The sequence below is a fragment of the Oncorhynchus kisutch genome, linkage group LG17, assembly GCF_002021735.2.
Source record: "Oncorhynchus kisutch isolate 150728-3 linkage group LG17, Okis_V2, whole genome shotgun sequence".
In the NCBI taxonomy this organism is placed as follows: Eukaryota; Metazoa; Chordata; class Actinopteri; order Salmoniformes; family Salmonidae; genus Oncorhynchus; species Oncorhynchus kisutch.
Genome location: NC_034190.2, coordinates 75,968,406 through 75,993,269, shown reverse-complemented (window position 1 = coordinate 75,993,269; position 24,864 = coordinate 75,968,406). Strand labels below are relative to the sequence as shown.

The following is a 24,864-nucleotide window of genomic DNA, read 5'->3' as shown; positions in this document are numbered from 1 at the left end:
CAATTCAAGCGAACTCATCTGTTGTCCTGAGATGCACTCCAGAAAGGACTACTCCGGTGGACTGGCTAGGTCCACTTACTCATATTTCTTAGTTTTTATTGATATCTCACGATATTATATATTTTGGGGGGGATATTTAATTAGGGTCCCCATTAGATGTTGTGAAAGCAGCATCTGCTCTTCCTGGGGTCCACACAAAACATGACATAATACAGAACATTAATAGACAAGAACAGAACTACATACATTTAAACAAAGACACACGTAGCATACATACACACAAACTATTTTTGTCAAATTGGGGAGAGGCGCTGTGCCATGCGCTGTTACGTTATCGGCTTTTTGAAACCAGGTTTGCTCTTCATTTGAGCAATATGAGAAGGGAGTTCCATGCATTAATGGCTCTATATAATACTGTACGCTATTTGGGGACTGAAAAGACCCCTGGTGCATTCCTGGTGGGGTATGTGTCTGTCAGAGCAGTGTGTAAGTTGACTGCAAACCATTTGGAATTTTCAACACAATGTTTCTAATAAAAAGTAGAATTGATGTGGTCAGTCTCTCCTCAACTCTTAGTAAAGAGAGACTGGCATGCATAGTATTTATATTGTCCCTCTGATTACAGTGAAGAGCAAGACGTGCCGCTCTGTTCGAGGCCAGCTGCTGCTTAACTAGGTCTTTCCTTGCAGCACTCGACCAATAATAAAGATACAATAAAACTAGAGCCTGCAGGACTTGCTTTTTAGAGTGTGGTGTCAAAAAGCAGAGAACGTCTTTATTAAGGACAGAACTCTCCCCATCTTTCCAACCATTGAATCTATATGTTTTGACCATGACAGTTTACAATCTAAGGTAACACAAAGTAACAGCTCTCTAAGTCTCAAATATAAAATACATTATGGTCATGGACTAAAGCGAAGTGCTGAATTGACAACGTGTGCATGGTGTGGTACTATAGATCTTGGGCCCAGGCCCAGTTAATACTTTACCTAACATAGGACCACATCCATTTCCACATCATAATGTGCTGTGTGGCCATCTAGTGGTCATGAGTCATACAGGCACCTCTGAAGATGAGGGATATGACGGCAGGTAACTCAAGCGACAAGGGGTTTAACATCGTCTATAAATACATAAGCAGCTTCAATCAAACTATGTTATACTGATTTCACCAAATAACTCCAACAGGATAAATATAAGCTCAACCAAGGTCCATTTTTACTGTTTTCCAAGCATGGTGTAGGCAATTACACAGACATTCTTTCAACATGGCAAGATCTCAGAACAGAGTCCAACTAAAATAAACAATGTAATAAAATCCTAGCCTATATCAAAACACACATATCAGTTGATATGTCTTTAACATCAACATACAGGCCCTACCATATTCCTTTTGATAATTACATTCAAAATCATGTCAATTAAGAGTACATCTGCATTAAAATACGTCAGCTAAAACATTAATTCAATAGACCTTTTCATCAATTCTCAATGTGTGTGTGTTTGAGGTAAAGCAGGCTAGCATAACTTCACCTCAGAATGTGATTGGAAATGTCCCCCCTCCACACACACAGCCTCAGTCAGTGCTAGTTAATGGAATGTGAGACAAGCCACTGACTGCAATATTCCACTCTGGAATCATACAAAGACATTTGGCATTCCAGTGATTCTACAGTAAATTACTACATTACAATGACCGTTACAAGCTAAGCTATTCACATTAAGCATCCTCAGAGGTTTCACTCATCTGTGTCCACTCCAGGTAGAGACAGCCTATCAAACAACACATTTTTCAAAGCCAGCCAAACTATCAATCATCATTACATGGCTAAATAAAACAATACATTTTCCTTTCTTGTGTCTTTAAGTGCAAAGGATATCATCAGGAAGTGCAAAATGAACCACAAGTGGTTCTGATGATAAATAGTGCTTAAACTAAGGAATGAACTTGGCTTGGCACCAGCTAATAATTAAAGTAACCAATTACATACCGGCAGCCTATTTACAGTGAGCCTATCATTCACAAGCATTCAGCCTACCTAAAGTATCCGGTGCGCTGAGTTAGCTTCACAATACAACAATGCTACAATGAGGCTTGAAAATTATTTGTAAAATGTGCTTAATTAAGCATGTTAAAAATATTCTGAATCAGTCCTACTTTTTCAAAGCTTATTTTGGATAAAGTGATTGTAATATATCCAGTTCCATTTCCTGTTTTATCTTTCCATGCAGATGATGCAGAGATGATGATGCAACCACAACTTCCACTTTGCTGTTTAGCTATACTCCTCATTTTGATACACATCTATATTCTCATGACAGCAACCACCATTTTGGAAACAAAGGACAAATGGGCCAGCGATCGTTCCAAACAGAATTACCATAACGCTCATTAACAATCCTAAATGTGCAGGGACTGTATTGAAATGGCAAAGAGATTGAAATCCTGAAGAACAACATGTAGCTAGTGACAATACAACAGCAGCAGATGTGGACGAAGCATGGGAGGTGACTCTAGCCTCTGATCTGAAGTCAGCCATTGAGGTTTAACTAAGCATCTTGTGTCGGTCAAAGACAGTCTTGCGCTGTTCCTGGACCTGTTTTTTCCAGCGCTGCTGGGCTCCCTCTACCCGTTCCAGTACCGTGTTACCCCTGCCTCCCTGGGCAGCAGCAGCACACTCAGGCTGCGGCCGCATGTCCTGTATGGGAGGGGTCGAAGGGGAGAGTAAGAGCGAGACAGAGAGATAGAGACACAGAGAGGAGAGACAGACAGACAGAGTGTACAGGACGTTACACACACACCTGATAAATCAGTGAAGTAGAAACCAGTAGAATTGTTCCTCATAACCCTCACATCCCACAGCCTCCCGACAGACGTAACATTGCGTGGCAGATGTTAAGAAGCAGAGACCATATCTTCCCGAGTTTGTTTCCTATGTGTGGTGTACAGTGCCTTCGGAAAGTATTCAGACCGCTTGACATTTTGTTACATTACAGCCTTATCCTCATCAATCCACACACAATACCCCATAATGACAAAGCAAAAACAGGTTAAGAATTTTTTACAAATTTATTAAAGAAATTGAAAAACTTGGCCAAAAGTTTTGAGAATGACACAAATATTAATTTTCACAAAGTCTGCCGCCTCAGTTTGTATGATGGCAATATGCATATACTCCAGAATGTTATGAAGAGTGATCAGATGAATTGCAATTGATTGCAAAGTCCCTCTTTGCCATGCAAATGAACTGAATCCCCCAAAAACAAGACAAGGTGAGCGCATTTGGGGAGTTTCTTCCATTCTTCTCTGCAGATCCTCTCAAGCTCAAGGTTGGATGAGGAGGGTTGATCCACAGATATTTTCAGGCCTCTCCAAGTCTCGGCTCTGGCTGGGCCACTCAAGGACATTCAGAGACTTGTACCGAAGCCACTCCTGTGTTGCCTTGGCTGTGTGCTTAGGGTCGTTGTCCTGTTGGAAGGTGAACCTTTGCCCCAGTCTGAGGTCCTAAACGCTCTGGAGCAGGTTCTCATCAAGGATCTCTCTGTAATTTGCTCCGTTCATCTTGGCCTTGATCCTGACTAGTCTTCCAGTCCCTGCCGCTGTACCAGGTTTCTTCCAGGCGTGACACTTGGCATTCAGACCAAAGAGTTCAATATTGGTTTCATCAGACCAGAGAATGGTGTTTCTCATGATCTTAAGAGTCTTTAGGTGACCATTGACAAACTCCAAGCGGGCTGTCATGTGCCTTTTACTGAGTAGGGGCTTCCGTCTGGCCACTCAACCATAAACTCTATCACTCTACCTGATCGATGGAGTGCTACAGAGATGGTTGTCCATCTGGAAGGTTCTCCCATCTTATCAGAGGAACTCTAGATCTGTCAGAGTGATCATCGGGTTCTTGGTCACCTCCCTGACCAAGGCTCTTCTCCGTCGATTGCTCAGTTTGGCCGGGCGACCAGCTCTAGGAAGAGTCTTGGTGGTTCCATCCTTCTTCCATTTAAGAATGATGGAGGCCACTGTGTTCTTGGGGACCTTCAATGCTGCAGATATTTTTTGGGTACCCTTCCCCAGATCTGTGCCTCGACACAATAGTCTCAGAGCTCTACGGACAATTCCTTCGACCTCATGGCTTGGTTTTTGCTCTGACATGCACTGTCAACTGTGGGACCTTAAATAGACATGTGTGCCTTTCCAAATCATGTCCAATCAATTGAATTTACCACAGGTGGACTCCAATCAAGTTGTAGAAACATCTCTAGGATGATCAATGGAAGCAGGAGGCACTTGAGCTCAATTTCGAGTCTCATAGCAAAGGGTCTGAATACTTATGTAAATAAGGTATTCACGTTTTTTATTTTTAATACATTTGCAAAAATGATGATTATGGGGTATTGTGTGTAGATTAATGAGGATTGTTTTTGTTTAATCCATTTCAGAATTAGGCTGTAACATAACAAAATGTGTAAGAAGTCAAGGGGTCTGAATACTTTCCCAAGGCACTGTATATCTGTTTATATACCTCAGAGTCGTCCTCGTTGTGAAGGGGTTGGATGTAGGGGTCATGTTTACGGATGAGAGGTTCAACCAGCAGCAGGAACAACATGTAGAGTAGCAGAGAGCCCACCACTGACAGGTAGATGATGATCGTCACCTGGGAATGGAAAATAAATGTAGCTTGGATTAAAGTTTAGCAGACAAAGCCTTTGGCTGCTTTCTGACATGCTAAGGCAAACATTTGACAAGTTAAACATGCAGGGGTACAAAGACAGGAAAGGAAGGATGTATCTAAAAAGCAGGAGAGGGATATTTCATATGTTATTTGTTATTTATATATTAGAAATAATATTACTATTCAGTTTATTTGCAAATACAGACACATAGTCTTGTATGTAAAAAAGAATGGACTTTTTCTTTATAAAAAACTGAAGAATAGATGTTAATGTATAAATTGATGATAAATTATGATATTTGTCAAAAACAGGTGCCTTCTGCTTAAGGCTGGGAGATATGGGCTGGGTGACTCACTATGTACAGTACCAATCAAAAGTTTGGACACACCTACTAATTCAAAGGTTTTTCTTTATTTTTACTATTTCTACAAAATATATTTTAGATTTGAGATTCTTCAAAGTAGCAACCCTTTGCCTTGATGACAGCTTTGCACACTCTTGGCATTCTCTCAACCAGCTTCACCTGGAATGCTTTTCCAACAGTTTTGAAGGAGTTCCAACATGCTGAGCAATCATTGGCTTTTCCTTCACTCTACGGTCCAACTCATCCCAAACCATCTGAATTGAGTTGAGGTCGGTTGATTGTGGAGGCCAGGTCATCTGATGCAGCACCCCATCACTCTCCTTGGTCAAATAGCCCTTACACAGCCTGGAGGTTTGTTGGGTCATTGTCCTGTTGAAAAACAAATGATGGTCCCACTAAGCACAAACCAGATGGGATGGTGTATCGCTGCAGAATGCTGTGGTAGCCATGCTGGTTAAGTGTGCCCTGAATTTGAAATAAATCCCTGACAATGTCACCAGCAAAGCACCCCCACACCTCCTCCTCCATGCTTCAAGGTAGGAACCACAAATGCGGAGATCATCCGTTCACTTACTCTGCGTCTCACAAAGACATGGTGGTTGGAACCAAAAATCTCAAATTTGGACTCATCAGACCAAAGAACAGATTTACACCATTCTAATGTCCAGTGCTCGTGTTTCTTGGCCCAAGCAAGTCTCTTCTTATTATTGGTGTCCTTTAGTAGTGGTTTCTTTGCAGCATTTTCATGAAGGCCTGATGTTGATATGTGTCTGTTGGAGGAGAGGGCTATTTCATATATAATTTTTTATTTACACACTGAACAAAAATATAAAAGCAACATGTGAATTGTTAGTCCCATGTTTCAAGAGCTTAAATATAAGATTCCAGAAATGTTCCATATTGGGCACAAATTTGTTTACATCTCTGTTAGTGAGCATTTCTCCTTTGCCAAGATCATATGCCATACTTGTCAGGTGGATGTATTAAGAAGCTAATTAAAATGCATGATCATTACACAGGTGCACCTTGTTCAATAAAAGGCCCCTCTAAAAACGAATGTGCCATTTTGTCACACAACACAATGCCACAGATGTCTCAAGTTTTGAGGGGGCGTGGAACTGGCATGCTGACTGCAGAAACGTCCACCAGAGTTGTTGCTAGAAAATGTACACGTGGTCTGCGGTTGTGAGGCCAGTTGGACGTACTGTCAAATTCTCTAAAACTGCATTGGAGGCGGCATATGGTAGAGAAATGAAAATTCAATTCTCTGGCAACTGCAATGGTGGACATTCCTGCAGTCAGCGTGCCAATTGCATGCTCCCTCAAAATATCGGTGGCATTGAGCTGTGTGACAAAACTGCACATTTTAGAGTGGCCTTTTAATGTCCCCAGCACAAGGTGCACCTGTGTAATGACCATGCTGTTTAATATGCAACACCTGTCAGGTGGATGGATTGTCTTGGCAAAGGAGAAATGCTCACTAACAGGGATGTAAACACATTTGTGCATAAAATTTGAGAGAAACATTTCTGGGATATTTTATTTTACCACATGAAACATTTGACCCACACTTTACATGTTCTGGTTATTTTTTTGTTCAGAGACAAATACACAACAGAATATAAGTTTATATATACATTATACAGTGATGATGTTTGTCGAAAACAGGTGCCACCAACTCAGTGGGTCCTTGAGCAGACCACTTAACCTGCTCCACAGGTGCTGCTCTGTAGCTGACCCTGTGCTGCACGTGGTGCAGAGCTGCGCTTGGAGCAGGTTGGGGGTTTAGTGACTCATGGGCAGGTGGTAACTGAGATGATGCCAACAACCCTGAGATGATACCAAGTTCTGTTTGTCTAAATATATGACACTTGGTATTGCCATATTGGCCATCATTTAATCAGCATTAAAGGTTAAAATGTAACACTTGTACTGTAGGTGCTGCTGCCTCCATGTGCTCTCATTGGTTGAGGAATCCCTGAGAACAGACCACCTGTGGGTTATCTTTGGGGGCATACTGTTTGTTGGGGGTGAATTGGAGAAGCCCGATGAAGTATTTATAAACAGCGATTGGGCACAGAAAAACCATCAGCGGTTGGTTCCCCTGAGATACAGACCATCGTCTACAGACTCTACATAGCACAGGTAAGATCTAGTCCAGTCTCATCTTTATATAGTTTTAGTCCTGTAACACGTGTACAGCATAGCATTTTGCATATTGTACCACTAACAAAATGATTTCCTTGATAATTAACAATGTTTGTCCTTTCATTTTCTGACTTAATTTGTATTTTTTCCTCTTCTCTGAAGACTGTTAGTGTTGTATCTCCTCTTCTCTCTGAAGACTGTTAGTGTTGTATCTCCTCTTCTCTCTGAAGACTGTTAGTGTTGTATCTCCTCTTCTCTCTGAAGACTGTTAGTGTTGTATCTCCTCTTCTCTCTGAAGACTGTTAGTGTTGTATCTCCTCTTCTCTCTGAAGACTGTTAGTGTTGTATCTCCTCTTCTCTCTGAAGACTGTTAGTGTTGTATCTCCTCTTCTCTCTGAAGACTGTTAGTGTTGTATCTCCTCTTCTCTCTGAAGACTGTTAGTGTTGTATCTCCTCTTCTCTCTGAAGACTGTTAGTGTTGTATCTCCTCTTCTCTCTGAAGACTGTTAGTGTTGTATCTCCTCTTCTCTCTGAAGACTGTTAGTGTTGTATCTCCTCTTCTCTCTGAAGACTGTTAGTGTTGTATCTCCTCTTCTCTCTGAAGACTGTTAGTGTTGTATCTCCTCTTCTCTCTGAAGACTGTTAGTGTTGTATCTCCTCTTCTCTCTGAAGACTGTTAGTGTTGTATCTCCTCTTCTCTCTGAAGACTGTTAGTGTTGTATCTCCTCTTCTCTCTGAAGACTGTTAGTGTTGTATCTCCTCTTCTCTCTGAAGACTGTTAGTGTTGTATCTCCTCTTCTCTCTGAAGACTGTGAGTGTTGTATCTCCTCTTCTCTCTGAAGACGGTTAGTGTTTTCGACTCAGGTGCTTTAAAAAACTTTTTTTGTTGTTGCCCTTTTTCTCCCCAATTTCGTGGTATCCAATTGTTAGTAGCTACTATCTTGTCTCATCGCTACAACTCCCGTACGGGCTCGGGAGAGACGAAGGTTGAAAGTCATGCGTCCTCCGATACACAACCCAACCAAGCCGCACTGCTTCACACAGCGCGCATCCAACCCGGAAGCCAGCCGCACCAATGTGTCGGAGGAAACACCATGCACCTGGCAACCTTGGTTAGCGTGCACTGTGCCCGGCCCGCCACAGGAGTCGCTGGTGCGCGATGAGTCAAGGATATCCCTCCCGGCCAAGCCCTCCCTAACCCGGACGACGCTGGGCCAATTGTGCATCGCCCAACGGACCTCCCGGTCGCGTCCGGTTGCGACAGAGCCTGGGCGCGAACCCAGAGTCTCTGGTGGCACTGCTGGCGCTGCAGTACAGCGCCCTTAACCACTGCGCCACCCGGGAGGCCCGACTCAGGTTCTTTCTGACTCTCATGTGGCTTGACTACGCTATATTTTGTCATCCTGTTGACATGCAAATGTATTTGAACCCCTCCCTTCTATTTTTTCCTTCTCTTAGTTTTCTTTCCCCTACTGAAAGCCATGGCCTCCCTCTCTCTGGGACTGCTGTTTCTCTGTATGCTGGTTGGCATCCATGGTGCAAATGTCAGAGTGTCCGGCCTTCATGCCAGCGGCCTTCGAGGGGACCCTGCTGGTAATTACCCTGACCCCTACGTCAAGGTTTGGTGTGGTGGTGAATCCGGTGGCATGACAGACTGGCACAAGGATAGTCAAAACCCATCCTGGAGTGCTGTATTCAACTTTCTGAATGTGCCTTCCAGTGCTTCCCTCAAGTTTGAGATCTGGGACAAGGACCTAAACTTCGATGACCACCTGGGAACCTGCACCACTAAACTCCAGCTTGGCAGTCACAGCGTAACCTGCGGCCTGAGTAGTGGAACTTTCTACTACACTTACAGTTACCAGTAAACCAGCCATAATGTACAACATCAGTTACCAGTAAACCAGCCATAATGTACAACATTAGGTCATCACATACCTTAATGAAATTCTAATGAATTTTACTGATGAACATTAAGCCCTAAATAAAAACTTGCCTTTCTGAACAATGGTCTCAGTCTGGTTATCTCATTTATTTGGACAGAGAAGCTACATGTTTTACATTTGACACTATACTGCAGCATTTTGGATTAGAGATCAAATGTTTCATATTAGGCAACAACACCTTTTATTTGAGGGTATTTTCATACATAGATAATGGATCTTAATTTGATCACTTTTGTTGCTGAGAATTTTCCTATGCCACATAAATTCACTGAATCCCCACACTAACCCACAGTTATATTAACAGTACTGCACTTTCATGAAGCCTACTATTGTCTAGCTAATAGTTTAATCACCGAACAAACACATTGTGGAGTAAAGGTTAAAATCCTGTTGCTGCACGATTATTTTGCTACGACAATACTGGTCAAATACAGATCCTACATCTGTATCTGTTTTACTGTTCAGAAATGAAAGCACTTTTTGCATCTACTCCTCCATTTAAAGAAGTCAAGTATTTGGACAAATTCACTTATAGTTTATTAAAGTAGTCAAAAGTTTAGTATTCGGACCCATATTCCTAGCACGCGATGACTACATCAAGCTTGTGACACTACAAACTTGTTGGATGCTGTTGGATTTATTATGGATAAATGAATAAACAATATCCCCATTTTAAATAGAATTGTGTCTAGGTAAACTTATACTCTGTATGTTTGATTAACAATATGAGTTCATAAGAAGAAATTGTGTGACAGGACAAGGAGGAATAGAATGTTAATGAACACCATTTCCAACTGGGCAGGAACAAATGGGTTGTGGACTGTGTAAACACATAAGGTCGTTAGCCTATGGTTGACCCAACCTGAAACTTAGCTCTGGGGTTTTAGATAAGGCAGTGAGTGCATTCCTAGGGTTTCTGTTAATTAAACCTGTCAGTTCAGTGGTGATCGATAATGTTGAGGGGTCAAAAGTTATCTGGGAGTGTGTTAGTAAGTTAGAATGAACTCTTCACCTTACTTTGTCCTGTCGAGAGGGGGGGGGGGGTTCGTTTAAGACAGTGAAATGACGTCATGATCTGTATTTAAATTGAGGCATGTGTTTTGAGTGGTAGCGCGCTCCGAGAATAAATTCTATTACCTATTATTTAAAGACTGGTCTGCGTCTATTTTATGCAAACAAGGAATCAATATAAATTCTCATAAAATAGATGAAGGGCTTTCAATTGATGAAAGCACATTGGCATAATTAAATTATACTAACAGATGCATATACAGTTTGTTCTGTTTGTGTTTCGGATTATGTTTTGTCCAATAAGAACTGAATGGTGAATAATGTATTCTGTCATTTTGGAGTCACTTTTATTGTAAAAAAATATATATATGTTTCTGCACACTACATCATCAATACGGATGCTACCATGGTAAGGAATAATCATGAATGAATTGTGAATAATGACGAATGAGAAAGTTAGAGGACACAAATATCATACCCCCCCAAAAGTATGATTGTCATCCGTGAGAGATTAGCATTTCTTAAGGGGTAATGTATGATCTTTAGTCATGATTTTGGGGGTATGATCATCATTTTCACGATTCATTCATTATTATCCGTAGTCATGGTGTCATCCACATTCATGTAGAAGTGTTCAAAAACATCTATCTTATTTACAATAAAAGTGACTTCAAAATTACACAATACATTATTCACCATTCAGTTCATATTGGGCAAAATATAATCTAAAACACGACTGAACAAGGGTGTTTGTTATCAAACCTATAATTTGTGTCCTGGGATTAGTTTAAAACTAATATATGGTTTGTGAAATTATTGAAAATGCGGACAAATCCGGCACAGAATGAAAAAAGGTATCTCCAGTCATTTGGGCCATATGTTTTGAATGGGCTATAGACAAGCCGTTTCTATTGTTGTAAAGCTGCAAGCATGCCTGTCGCGAAGCTGTGCCTTTTCCTCTCTGGCACTCAGAGGCTGAGTAAATCAGTAGGGCTGAAGGATGTGATAGTAGCATATGATAAATAAATAAACACTGAGGGGACTGACTACTGTATGGATGGCCAGTCAATCTGTTGCTTTACTAATGATGTAACTTGTTGAATATCATACTCCTTCCCTACACCATAGTCTCTTCAGCATTAAAACGGGTCACTTTTGACCAGGTAATATCAGTTGAAATCAACTGTGTGTGTCATTGTAAAGGGTCAGTAGTACCTTGATGGTGTTGCTGCTGCGTTCCTCATACTTGCACTCACACAGCAGACAGTAGGCCTCCACATCATGGCCTGGCACTGGCATGGGCTCCACTACATGGAGGCAGTTACTGAGCACAGACAAAGGTACACACATTATAAATAACTAGTCTCTTATTATTAGTCTACTGCCTCTATGTTAGTCCAAGATGTAAGCCTGACACTTTTATTCATTCTTTCCAGAACTACGAAGACATCGATCAGCAAATTGTGTGCGTGGGGGATCCTTAAATCCACAGCTTCATGACAGAACTAGTTAAATGTACTGTGGAAGACAACAGGAGTGAACAAAGATGAGTGACTGAGTTCGACCAGATTGTGAGTTCTGCATGATGTGCATTGGGCCTATGTGATAGAACATTTCTCACCAATCTTTCTGGGAGACATTCCTGCTGTAGATGTGTCCAGTGATGTTCCTGTAAGGTGGACAGATACACTTGCAGCGCACGTCTTCAAAACTCTGTGAACATAGAGAATAACATTATCATCATGGGGGTCTTCAACACAGTGATTTGTTAGCCTGTACTCTCAGAAAAAATTTAATTATGATAACTAGAACCTAAAAGGTTTCTTCGGCTGTCCCCATAGGAGAACCCTTTCAAGAACTCTTATTGGTTCCACGTAAAAAAAATATTTTTGGGTTCCATGTAGAACCTTTTCCACAGAGGGTTCTACCTGAAACCAAAAAGGGTTATCCTATAGATGGGTTAGCTAACAAAGTCCCGAAAACGATGTGCTGCAATCAGGCAGAAGTCTGTGTGTTGCTGTGATTCTGGATGGTCAGATTACTAGCAACAATGACAAGAAGCTGCCATGTGGGAATCGTAGGTTGCTCGTTTCAACTCGTTTTATCTCGTTCTTGATACCAAGTCTTGTTTTGAGGTCTATGGCAAAAATCCCCTACATAGTTAACCAACAACTGTAACAATGTATTTGAGAGACAACAAGCGCACATTGTGTGTAAACTTATTTATGTTTTCAATAAACATTCGCAATATAGTCAAAATATATATAATAAATATATTTAACATGTTGCCAACAATCTATGCCAACCCTGTCTGTTCTGCCACATAGTTGCTGAACAACCAACCCGTCTATGGGGATGAAGAACCCTTTTTTTATAAGAGTGTGGTCCTAGATCTGTTTGTGCTGTCTTATCAACTGACAATGACCGCAGACAGCACAAACAGATCTGGGACCAGGCTAATGATTTGTGTGAGCATCATCAGACATTTACACTGTACACCAGTGAGTATGGCCCCGTCAATGAACATACCTTGCTTGCATGTGCAAACGAGAACACCTCACAGAGCAGCACAAGCAGCAAGCCAAATAGGAGAGACCTGGAACTCTGTTCTCTCCTGGATGACATACTGACAGACAGGAAGACAGGTAGCAATCTCCTCAATCTGGACTGGAGGAGGAAGACCACTGACCGAGCTGTATCTGGGAGGGAGGGGAGAGGTGGTCGGTCACACGCACACTCTTTATGGTAAGTTTTCCCACAGGTTTGCTTTTGCTACATTTTTAAATAAACAAATATATTTACAACTGCTGTCAACAGTAACGTTGATTCTTGAGATTAGTCGTACCCCATCAGAACCCCAAATCTAAGCATGTTTTACCCAAATGTTTGTAAACAGGAGTAAATGTAAACACTATTTGGCCTAAGTTTCATATATGGGATGGTCAGTCTTTGCATTCATAGCTATATCTCTGATTTTTAGAGTGGTTACATCTCTCAGGTTTGTTATTGTTTTAACTGATGATTGCTGCTTTAACGTTAATAGCTGGCTAACAGTAGCTAGCATGCTGTCGATAAAGGCCTTTATTAGAGGCTAAGTCGAAGACATTCGTGTCATTAATTAATATGTGTATGTGGCAAAAGTAACATTACAAATTCCACACCAGCGTAATATGCATTAGCTTGCAAATACCTGTTAAAATGTGTTTTTATTTACTACGCACATACCACAGGACTTCCGCTTTTCCTTGTTCTTCTTCAGTGGAGTGTAATGGCGGTTGGTTGCAAACTGTGAGTGCCTTATCGCCACCTTCTGGGCTGGAATAGAAAGACCAGAGCTATAGGTTTTCCTCTGGAAAGGACGGGTGTATTTAGGATTCCTGGCAATGCACAAATTATTTACATATTTGAATGCAATTTAATGCTTGCTGGGGAAAAAGCCTCAGTCCAGCATGTGAAATATTGGCTAAAATGTCTGTTTACGATGTGTAGCCTGATGTATCATTTAACATTTGAGTCATTAAGCAGACACTCTTATCCAGAGTGACTTACAGGAGCAATTAGGGTTAAGTGCCTTGCTCAAAGGCACATCGACAGATTTTTCACCTTGTTGGCTCGGGGATTCAAACCAGTGACCCTTCGGTTACTGGCTCAACGCTCTAACCACTAGGCTGCCTGCCGCCCTCGAATCCTCTCTTTAGCTGTAACGTAAACCCTGCTTCTTCTTCTTGACCCGATCAATATCTCTATTTCCTGGTAATCCTATCATATATATTCTTTCAGCCTAGACTCTAGGCTACCTTTTAATACGTCATACAAATCAATAACGCACGGATGCAGCTGAAAACACTTGAGGTCCTAGTCATCATGGGGAGAAATGGCAGAGGGAGACACTGATACTTCTTTAATGAGCTTTAACATCAGTGTAAACACTTCTCTGTATTGTCTGGTTGTCTTCCTCTTTCCCCCCACCTGTATCTGTATTTCAGACTGGTCTCATAGACTAGACGGAACATAGTTAAAGTAAGTCCAGGACAGTGAAATTAGTATGATATGTTTTGTTTGGTATAGTTATATAAGGCAGAAGGTCAACTCTACTGGAGGGATGCTCAGGCGCCGCTCCAGGATGTCCCATAAGTGTTCAATTGGGTTGAGATCTGGTGACTGACACACACACACACCTACAAGACAAGCTAAATGACTTTTATGCTCGCTTCGAGGCAAGAAACACTGAAGGATGCACGAGAGCACCAGCTGTTATAGATGACACCAGCTGTTCTAGATAACGTGACTGAGTCTGTAATACCTACATGTTTTAAGCAGACCACCATAGTCCCTGTGCCCAAGGAAGCGAAGGTAATCTGCCTAAATGATTACCGCCCCATGTCACTCATATCAGTAGCTTTGAAAGGCTGGTCATGGCTCACATCAACAGCATCCTCCCGGACACCCTAGACCCAATCCAATTCGCATACCGCCCCAACAGATCCACAGATGACGCAATCTCAATCGCACTCCACACTGCCCTTTCTCACCTGGACAAAAGGAACACCTATGTGAGAATGCTGTTCAATGACAACAGCTCAGCGTTCAACACCATAGTGCCCACAAAGCTCATCGCTAAGCTAAGGACTCTGGGACAAAGCACCTCCCTCTGCAAATGGATCCTGGACTTCCTGATGGGCCTCCCCCAGGTGGTAAGAGTAGGCAACAACATGTCTGCCACGCTGATCCTCAACACTGGGGCCCCTCCTGTATTCCCTGTTCACCGACGACTGTGTGGCCAAACACGACTCGAACATCATTATTAAGTTTGCTGACGACACAACAGTGGTAGGCCTGATCACCGACAACAATGAGACGACCTATAGGGAGGAGGTCAGAGAATTGGCAGTGTGGTGCCAGGACAACAACCTCTCCCTCAATGTGAGCAAGACAATGGAGCTGATCGAGGACTACAGGAATAAGGGTGACGAACAGGCCCCCATTAACATCGACAGGGCTGTAGTGGAGCGGGTCGAGAGTTTCAAGTTCCTTGATGTCCACATCACTAACTAACTATCATGGTCCAAACATACCAAGACAGTCGTGAAGAGGGCATGACAAAACCTTTACCTCCTCAGGAGACTGAAAATATTTGGTATGGGTCCCCAGATCCTCAAAAGGTTCTACAGCTGCACCATCGAGAGCATCCTGACCAGTTGTATCACCGCCTGGTATGGCAACTGCTCAGCATCTGACCGTAAGGCACAACAGAGGGTAGTGCGAACAGCCCAGTACATCACCAAGCTTCCTGCCATCCAGGACCTATTTCAGAGGAAGGCCCATAAAATTGTCAGAGACTCCAGTCACCCAAGTTATAGACTGTTTTCTCTGCTACCACATGGCAAGCGGTACCAGAGTGCCAAGTCTAGGACCAAAAGGCTCCTCAACAGCTTCTACCCCAAAGCCATAAGACTGCTGAACAGTTCATAAAATCGCCACTGGACAATTTACATTGACCCCCTCCCTTTTGTACACTGCTGCTACTCGCTGTTTGTTTGTTACCTATGCATAGTCATTTCGCCCCCACCTACATGTACAGATGACCTCAACTAGCCTGTACCCCTGCACACTGACTCGGTACCGGTGCCCCCTGTATATAGCCCTGTTATGTTATTCTTATTGTGTTACTTTTTATTATAATTTTTTATTTTAGTCTACTTGGCAAATATTTTCTTCTTCTTGAACTGCACTGTTGGTTAGGGGCTTGTAAGTAAGCATTTCACGGTAAAGTCTACACTGTTGGTTAAGGGCGTGTAAAGTAAGCATTTCACGGTAAAGTCTACACTGTTGGTTAGGGGCTTGTAAGTAAGCATTTCACGGTAAAGTCTACACTTGCTGTATTCGGCACGTGACAAATAAATAAAGTTTGATTTAACACACACACACACACACACACACACACACACACACACACACACACACACACACACACACACACACACACACACACACACACACACACACACACACACACACCTTTGAAACCCCCTATGCTACTTTGAGACCCCTCTTTCAAAGTCACTGAGATCTCTTCTTCTAGCCATGGTAGCCCAAATAATGGACAACTGGGTATTTTATACATGACTCTAAGCATGATGGGATGTTAATTGCTTAATTAACTCTGGAACCGCAGCTGTGTGGAAGCATCTGCTTTCAATATACGTTGTATCCCTAATTTATTCAAGTGTTTCCTTTATTTTGGCGGTCAACAATATTAGGAGAGGACTTCAGGAAATAGCAGAGGGAGCACCCCCCTATCCATATTGATGGGACCAAAGAGGAGAAGGTGGAAAGCTTCAAGTTCCTCGGCGTACACATCACTGACAAACTGAAATAGTCCACCCACACAGACAGTGTGGTGAAGAAGGCGCAACAGCGCCTCTTCAACCTCAGGAGGCTAAAGAAATTTGGCCTAACACCTAAAACCCTCACAAACTTTTACAGATGCACAATTGTAAGCATCCTGTCGAGCTTTATCACCGCCTGGTATGGCAACTGCACCACCCACAACCGCAAAGCTCTCCAGAGGGTGGTGCAGTCTGCTCAATGCATTACCGGGGGCAAACTTCCTGCCCTCCTGGACACCTACAGCACCCAATGCCACAGGAAGGCCAAAAAGATCATCAAGGACATCAACCACCTGAGCCACTGCCTGTTCACACCGCTATCATCCAGAAGGTGAGGTCAGTACAGGTGCATCAAAGTTGGGACCAAGAGACTGAAAAACAGCTTCTATCTCAAGGCCGTCAGACTGCTAAACAGCCATCACTAGCACATCAGAGGCTGCTGCCTGTAGACATAGATTAGGAATCACTGGCCACTTTTAGAAATGGATCCCTAGCCACTTTAATAATGATCTGTATCTGGCATTACTCATCTCATATGTATAAACTGGCCTCCACACTATTCTACGGTATCTTAGTCACTTTAAAATTGTGTTTACATATTGCATTACCCATTTCATTTGTATATACTGTATTGTATTCTATAATACACCACTGACTGTTAAACAGTCATCTCCAGCACATCTGAGGCTGCTGCCTATAGACACTTTAAGGAAATGAAACACTAGCCACTTTGTCTCCGTATCTCGCATTACTCATCTCATATGTGTAAACTGTACTCTATACTATTCTACGGTATCTTAGTCACTTTAATTGTTTGTAAATATTGCATCACCCATCTGATATGTGGTGTATATACTGTACTCTATACTATTCTACGGTATCTTAGTCACTTTAATTGTTTGTAAATATTGCATCACCCATCTGATATGTGGTGTATATACTGTACTCTATACTATGCCACTGTATCTTAGTCACTTTAATTGTTTGTAAATATTGCATCACCCATCTGATATGTGGTGTATATACTGTACTCTATACTATGCCACTGTATCTTAGTCACTTTAATTGTTTGTAAATATTGCATCACCCATCTGATATGTAGTGTATATACTGTACTCTATACTATGCCACTGTATCTTAGGCCAACGCTCTGACATACACTACCGTTCAAAGGTTTGGCGTCACCTGGAAATGTCCTGTTTTTTTTAAAGAAAAGCACATTTTTGGTCCATTTAAAATAACATCAAATTGATCAGAAATACAGTGTAGACATTGTTAATGTTGTACATGGCTATTGTAGCTGGAAACGGCAGTTTTTTATGGAATATCTACATAGGTGTACAGAGACACATTATCAGCAACCATCCCTCCTGTTTTCCAATGGCACGCTGTGTTAGCTAATCCAAGTTTATAATTTTAAAAGGCTAATTGATCATTAGAAAACCATTTTGCAATTATGTTAGCAGAGCTGAAAACTGTTGTTTTGATTAAAGAAGCAATAAAACTGGCCTTCTTTAAACTAGTTGAGTATCTGGAGCATCAGCATTTGTGGGTTCGATTACAGGCTCAAAATGGCCAGAAACAAAGACCTTTCTTCTGAAACTCGTTAGTCTATTCTTGGTCTGAGAAATGAAGGCTCTTCCATGTGAGAAATTGCTAAGAAACTGAAGATCTCGTACAACGCTGTGTACTACTCCCTTCACAGAATAGCGCAAACTGGCTCCAACCAAAATAGAAAGAGGAGTGGAAGGCCCCGGTGCACAACTGGGCAAGAGGACAAGTACATTAGAGTATCTAGTTTGAGAAACAGATGCCTCACAAGTCCTCAACTGGCAGCTTCATTAAATAGTACCTGCATTAAAGAGGACTGGCAAAAGTGCTCTTCACTGACGAGTCATGGTTTTGTCTCACCAGCGGTGATGGTTGGATTCGCATTTATTGTTGAAGGAATGAGCATTACACTGAGGCCTGTACTCTGGAGCGGGATCGATTTGGAGGTGGAGGGTCCGTCATGGCCTGAGGCGGTGTGTCACAACATCATCGGACTGAGCTTGTTGTATTTGCAGGCAATCTCAACGCTGTGCGTTACAGGGAAGACATCCTCCTCCATCAAGTGGTACCCTTCCTGAAGGCTCATCCTGACATGACAATGCCACCAGCCATACTGCTCGTTCTGTGCGTGATTTCCTGCAAGACAGGAATGTCAGTGTTCTGCCATGGACTGCGAAGAGCCCGGATCTCAATCCCATTGAGCACGTCTGGGACCTGTTGGATCGGAGGGTGAGGGCTAGGGCCATTCCCCCCAGAAATGTCTGGGAACTTGCAGGTGCCTTTGTGGAAGAGTGGGGTAACATCTCACAGCAAGAACTGGCAAATCTGGTGCAGTCCATGAGGAGGAGATGCACTGCAGTACTTAATGCAGCTGGTGGCCACACCAAATACTGACTGTTACTTTTGATTTTGACCCCCCCCCCCCCTTTGTTCAGGGACACATTATTCAATTTCTGTTAGTCACATGTCTGTGAAACTTGTTCTGTTTTTATCTCAGTTGTTGAATTTGTTATGTTCATACAAATATTTACACATGTTAAGTTCGCTGAAAATAAATGCAGTTGACAGTGAGAGGACGTTTCTTTTTTTGATGAGTTTATTAGAATTTTAGCAACCAGGAAATGGCTGAGTGATTTCTGCATATTGTACCTTTTTTAAGAAGCTGATAAAAAGAAAAACAGAGAAATGTTAAGAGGAAACAGTTAATCTGGTTTAGACTAGTTCTAGTGTTGTTCAGTCCGAGAACTGTTTGTGTTCTTCTGCCTCATATAAGTGGACAGCTGTCAATCACACACCTGAGTCCCGGGAGAGAAGGAGGAGGAGGAGGGGGAGAAAGGAGGAGAGGAGCTGTGGTGAGTCTGGTGCTGAGGGGAGAGGAGAAGAGGATGAGGAGAGGAGAAGAGAGTGTATCTGAAATGGATGCAGTGTAGAAGAGATAGAGCCTCTAAGGGACAGAGATGCTCTTTGAGGGAACTGAGAGGAGACTGACTGCTGAAGCAGAGCAGGAGATTCAGCCAGACAGAACACGCAGCCCTAGCAGCTACCATGACACATGATGGACACACACAGGCATGCAGGACACACACACACACACACACACACACACCTAAATGAATAGGCAGCATTGCAGCAGGGCCTTGTGTGGCATTCCAGTGAGGCTAATATGACACAGCAGGATTCATTACACGACACACACACACACACACACCACCTCAGTGGACCCTTGTCCCTCCACTGTTTTCCTTAAGCAGTGTAGGTGTTTAGGGGGGAAACAGAGACAATTTTAACGTGCAAATGTCAGTCAGTCAGCTCCCAGCATTCACAGTCTAGCCTTCTCCAGAGGATGGAGGGGGGGGGGGGGGAGAGAGACACTGTCTGAATAACACAGCAGCTCAGTGCCACTGTGTTCTGGGGTCACAGGCTTCTAAAGTGATGAGAGAAAACGATCCCTAACAAACACACACAGACAGAAACACATGCGCCGGCACGCACACACACACACAAGCATACACACATATACATGTACACACACACACACATATGCATGCATTTCCCTCATTACTACTTATTTACTGTTCCCCATTGTCGGAAGACAAACCCTTTTTTTTTCTTAAAAAAAAAAAAATTCTCTCTCTCTCTCCTCCCCCCCTCCCATCCACACTGTATAAACAGCATCATGACAATAAAAACACAAGAAAACAATTTCATGCATGTCCCCCAAATTCCTGCTAATCTCTGTAGACTGGTACAAAGTGTCCAAAATATCCCTGTTCAGGGAGGAGGGGAGATAAATATCAGACATGAAGAGGAAGAGGACAGAGGGAAGAACTGATCCCTATCTCCATCCATCGGTCCGTCTGTACAGACACACTCTACCTTTTTATCAGATAAATATCACACATGGAGAGGAAGAAGACAGAGGGAAGAACTGATCCCTATCTCCATCCATCGGTCCGTCTGTACAGACACTCTCTACCTTTTTATCAGATAAATATCACACATGGAGAGGAAGAAGACAGAGGGAAGAACTGATCCCTATCTCCATCCATCGGTCCGTCTGTACAGACACTCTCTACCTTTTTATCAGATAAATATCACACATGGAGAGGAAGAGGACAGAGGGAAGAACTGATCCCTATCTCCATCCATCGGTCTGTCTGTACAGACACTCTCTACCTTTTTATCAGAGTCAAAGGAAGACACCGTACATCATCCTAACATGGGGCTCATCGCTCCTCTACTCCTCCTCAGGTTTGACAGGCAGGGACATGACAAGGATACATAGTGTGGCCCAACAAACACAATCAACACATTTAAAGACATTAACATGACATATACATTACCAGTCAAATAATTGGACATGTCTCAAAAAGACACAGCGGTTGGAACCAAAAGTCTCTAATTTGGACTCATCAGACCAAAGGACAGATTTCCATGGATCTAATGTAAATTGCTCGTGATTCTTGGACCAAGCAAGTCTCTTATTTTTACGAGTGTCCTTTAGTAGTGGTTTCTTTGCAGCAATTCAACCATGAAGGCCTGATTCATGTACTGTAGTCTCCTCTGAACAGTTGATGTTGAGATGTGTCTGTTACTTGAAGTCTGTGAAGCATTTACTTGGGCTGCAATCTGAGGTGCAGTTAACTCTAATGAACTTATCCTCTGCAGCAGAGGAAACTCTGGGTCTTCCTTTCCTGTGGCAGTCATCATGAGAGCCAGTTTCATCATATTGTTTGGTTTTTGCGACTGTACTTGAAGAAAGTACTTGAAATGTTCCGGATTTACTGACCTTCATGCTTATTTGAGCTGTTCTTGCAATAATATGGACTTGGTATTTTACCAAATAGGGCTATCTTCTGTATACCAACCCTACCTTGTCACAACACAACTGATTGGCTCAAATGCATTCCACAAATGAACTTTTAACAAGGCAAACCTGTTAATTGAAATGAATTACCAGGTGACTACCTAATGAGAGAATGCCAAGAGTCTACAAAGCTGTCATCAAGGCAAAGGGTGGCTAATTTGAAGAATTTTAAATATAAATATTTTTTATTTGTTTAACACTTTTTTGGTTACTACATGATTCCATATGTATTATTTCATAGTTTTGATGTCTTCATTATTATTCTACAATGAAGAAAATAGTAAAAGTAAAGAAAAACCCTGGAATGCGTAGGTGTGTCCAAACTTTGGACTGGTACTGTATATAACAATTCTTTATGTTATTAGCATTTATGACCCATACTGTATTCTTCTGTGTTTTGAACACATGATCATTTAGTTGTTAATTAATTTATAAGTTAGTTGGTTTAATACCATCCATCCACTTTGTCTTCCTCATAAGATTCCTATTTACAAATATAAATAGAACCTCAGGAGGCTGAAGAAATTTGGCTTGTCACTGAAAACACTCTTTTACAGATGCACAATTGAGAGCATCTTGTTGGGCTGTATCACCGCCTGGTACGGCAACTGCTCCGCCCACAACCGTAAGGCTCTCCTGAGGGTAGTGAGGTCTGCACAACGCATCACCGGGGGCAAACTACCTGCCCTCCAGGACATCAACACCACCCGATGTTACAGGAAGGTCATAAAGATCATCAAGGACAACAACCATCAGAGCCACTGCCTGTTCACCCCGCTATCATCCAGAAGGCGAGGTCAGTACAGGTGCATCAAAGCTGGGACCGAGAGACTGAAAAACAGCCTCTATCTCAAGGCCATCAGACTGTTAAACAGCCATCACTAACATTGAGTGGCTGCTGCCAACATACTGACTCATCTCTAGCCACTTTAATCATAAAAAAATGGATGTAATAAATGTATCACTAGTCACTTTAAACAATGCCACTTTATATAATGTTTACATACCCTACATTACTCATCTCATATGTATATACTGTACTCTATACCATCTACTGCATCTTGCCTAAGCTGCACGGCCATCACTCATCCATATATTTATATGTACATATTCTTATTCATTCCTTTACACTTGTGTGCATAAGGTAGTTGTTGTGAAATTGTTAGATTACTTGTTAGATGTTACTGCATGGTCTGAACTAGAAGCACAAGCTTTTCACTACACTCGCATTAACATCTGCAAACCATGTGTATGTGACCAAAAACATTTGATTTGATTTTACTTTACAGCCTGAATTTTATATTGAATAACTTGAGATGTCGTGCCACTGATCAACACACAGTGCCCCATAATGTCAAAATTAAATTTTGTTTGTAGAATTTTTTTGTTAATGAATAATACACTTAAAGCTTAAATGTTTTGAGTCAATAAGTATTCAATCCCTTTTGTATGGCAAGCCTCAATAAATTCAGGAGTAAACATGTGCTTAACAAATTGCATAATAAGTTGCATGGACTCATTACGTGTTCAATGACAGTGGTTAGTTAACATGATTTTTGGATAACTCTACCTCATCTCTGTACCCTACACATGCAGTTATCTGTAACATCCCTCAATCGAGTAGTGAATTTCAAGCACAGTCAACGACAAGGACCAGGGAGGTTTTTCAATGCCTCGCAAAGAAGGGCACCGATTGGTAGATGTGTAATAATAAAAAACATATATGAATATCCCTTTGATCATGATGAAGTTATTTGGCTTTGGATGGTGTATCAATACACCTAGTCACTACAAATATACAGGTCTCCTTCCTAACTCAGTTGCCTGAGAGGAAGGAAACTGCTCAGGGATTTCACCATGAGGCCAATGGTGATTTTAAAACAGTTACAGAGTTTAATGGTTGTGATATGAGAAAAATGAGGATGGATCAACAACATTGTAGTTACTCCACAATACTAACCTAAGGACTCGTTTAAAAAAAAAATACAGCTATAAGCAAAGGCAAAATCCTACAGAAAAACCTGGTTCGGTCTGCTTTCCACCAGACACTGGGAAATGAATTCACAATAACAATAACCTAAAACACAAAGTCTATCCTGGAGTTGCTTACCAAGAAGACTTCCTGAGTAGCCTAGTTACAGTTTTGACTTAAAACAGCCTGAATATCTATGGCAAGACATGAAAATGGCTGTCTAGCAATGATCAACAATTAACTTGACAGAGCTTGAAGATTTTTTAAAGAATACTGGTAAAATATTGTAGAATCCAGGTGTGCAAAGCTCTTAGAGACTTACCCAAAATGACTCAGAGCTGTAATCGCCACCAAAGGTGATTCTACAAAGTATTGACTCAGGGGTGTGAATACTTATGTAAATGAGATATTTCTATATATTTGCAAATATTTCTAAAAACACATTTTGATTTTGTCATTATGGGGTATTGTGTGTAGATGGGTGAGAATATATATATTTTTAAATCCATTATGAATTCAGGTTTTAATACAACAAAATATGTAATAAGTCAAGGGGCATGAATACTTTTGGAAAGCACTGTAGATATAAACATGTCAGATATTTTCCGAAAGAAGGATAATCTTCCTGCGTCTCAAATATCTGTAACTTAAATGGAATTTAAGAAGAGGACAAAGGTGAATTGAGTATTGCAAATGCAATGGAACGTCCCCATGCAGATGTCAATACAGTTAATGTGGCCTCCGAAATGCAGGATCACCACCCGGTGATGCCGTGTTAGAAACATACACTGTGTCCTGTTATATTCCATCGTCTTTTATCCATCCACCATGTAGTGGTGATTCTCAACCCAAGATCTTTAGTACGTATTTAAGGGGTTCCGTGAAAAAAGGAAGTCAAAATGCACAGCTGTTCTTATACAGTAGACCCAACACAACTCCTGTGGAATGAACCAATCAGAGACAAAACCAACGCACCATATAGCAAATCTGGTACCGACAGACAGTAGTTTGACCTATCACTGTGGTGGTACCAAGGGCATCAGGAAGGAGAGAGGAGGACATGAGGGATCTCTGTGCGATTATTTAGTGACTTATGGTAGGTGCCTGTCAGGGATTTAACGATAAATGGTAGCAGCCAAGAATTACACTTTTCACTTTTATTTTTTATCTATCTCACCCTCCCTGGTTTCCCCTCCCTGCCTCTTTTCGCCCCCCCTCCACCCCCATCATCCTCTCTCTGTCCTATTCCCTCCCCCAGAACCTCTCTCTGTCTTTGTTGTCTCCCTTCTCCCTTGACAGCAATAACTTCCAAGTTGCAATGAATTTTGTAGCGATATGTCCTCAGTTGTCGTAATGTGTATAACAGACTGATTTAAAACATGCTGTGGTGGTGTTACAGGACACATCTACAACGTATTTTACCCTGTTGCCAGGACAAATGTCTA

General features: G+C 41.9%; 1 protein-coding gene and 1 long non-coding RNA gene across 5 annotated transcripts; one reads left to right on the top strand and one right to left on the bottom strand.

Moving 5' to 3' along the window:
• Positions 1–79: 79 nt before the first annotated feature.
• Positions 80–13,621, bottom strand: LOC109908314 (transmembrane protein 9-like). Of its 4 annotated transcripts, none has more exons than XM_020506938.2 (6): positions 13,366–13,621; positions 12,670–12,839; positions 11,762–11,853; positions 11,356–11,464; positions 4,521–4,652; positions 80–2,699 (listed from the first exon to the last, which is right to left on the bottom strand). In XM_020506938.2, the coding sequence occupies exons 2-6, from the start codon at positions 12,763–12,765 to the stop codon at positions 2,547–2,549; spliced, it is 582 nt and encodes a 193-aa protein (XP_020362527.1). In that variant the 5' UTR covers positions 12,766–12,839; positions 13,366–13,621; the 3' UTR covers positions 80–2,546. The 4 variants fall into 4 exon arrangements, with proteins under 4 accessions (XP_020362527.1, XP_031650483.1, XP_020362528.1 ...); XM_031794623.1 differs by having other exon boundaries at positions 13,362–13,434; XM_020506939.2 differs by having other exon boundaries at positions 13,331–13,405.
• On the top strand, positions 7,006–9,193 carry LOC109908315 (uncharacterized). Its single transcript, XR_002257647.1, has 2 exons — positions 7,006–7,180; positions 8,642–9,193. It is a non-coding gene; the product is annotated as an uncharacterized LOC109908315 (long non-coding RNA).
• Positions 13,622–24,864: the final 11,243 nt, after the last annotated feature.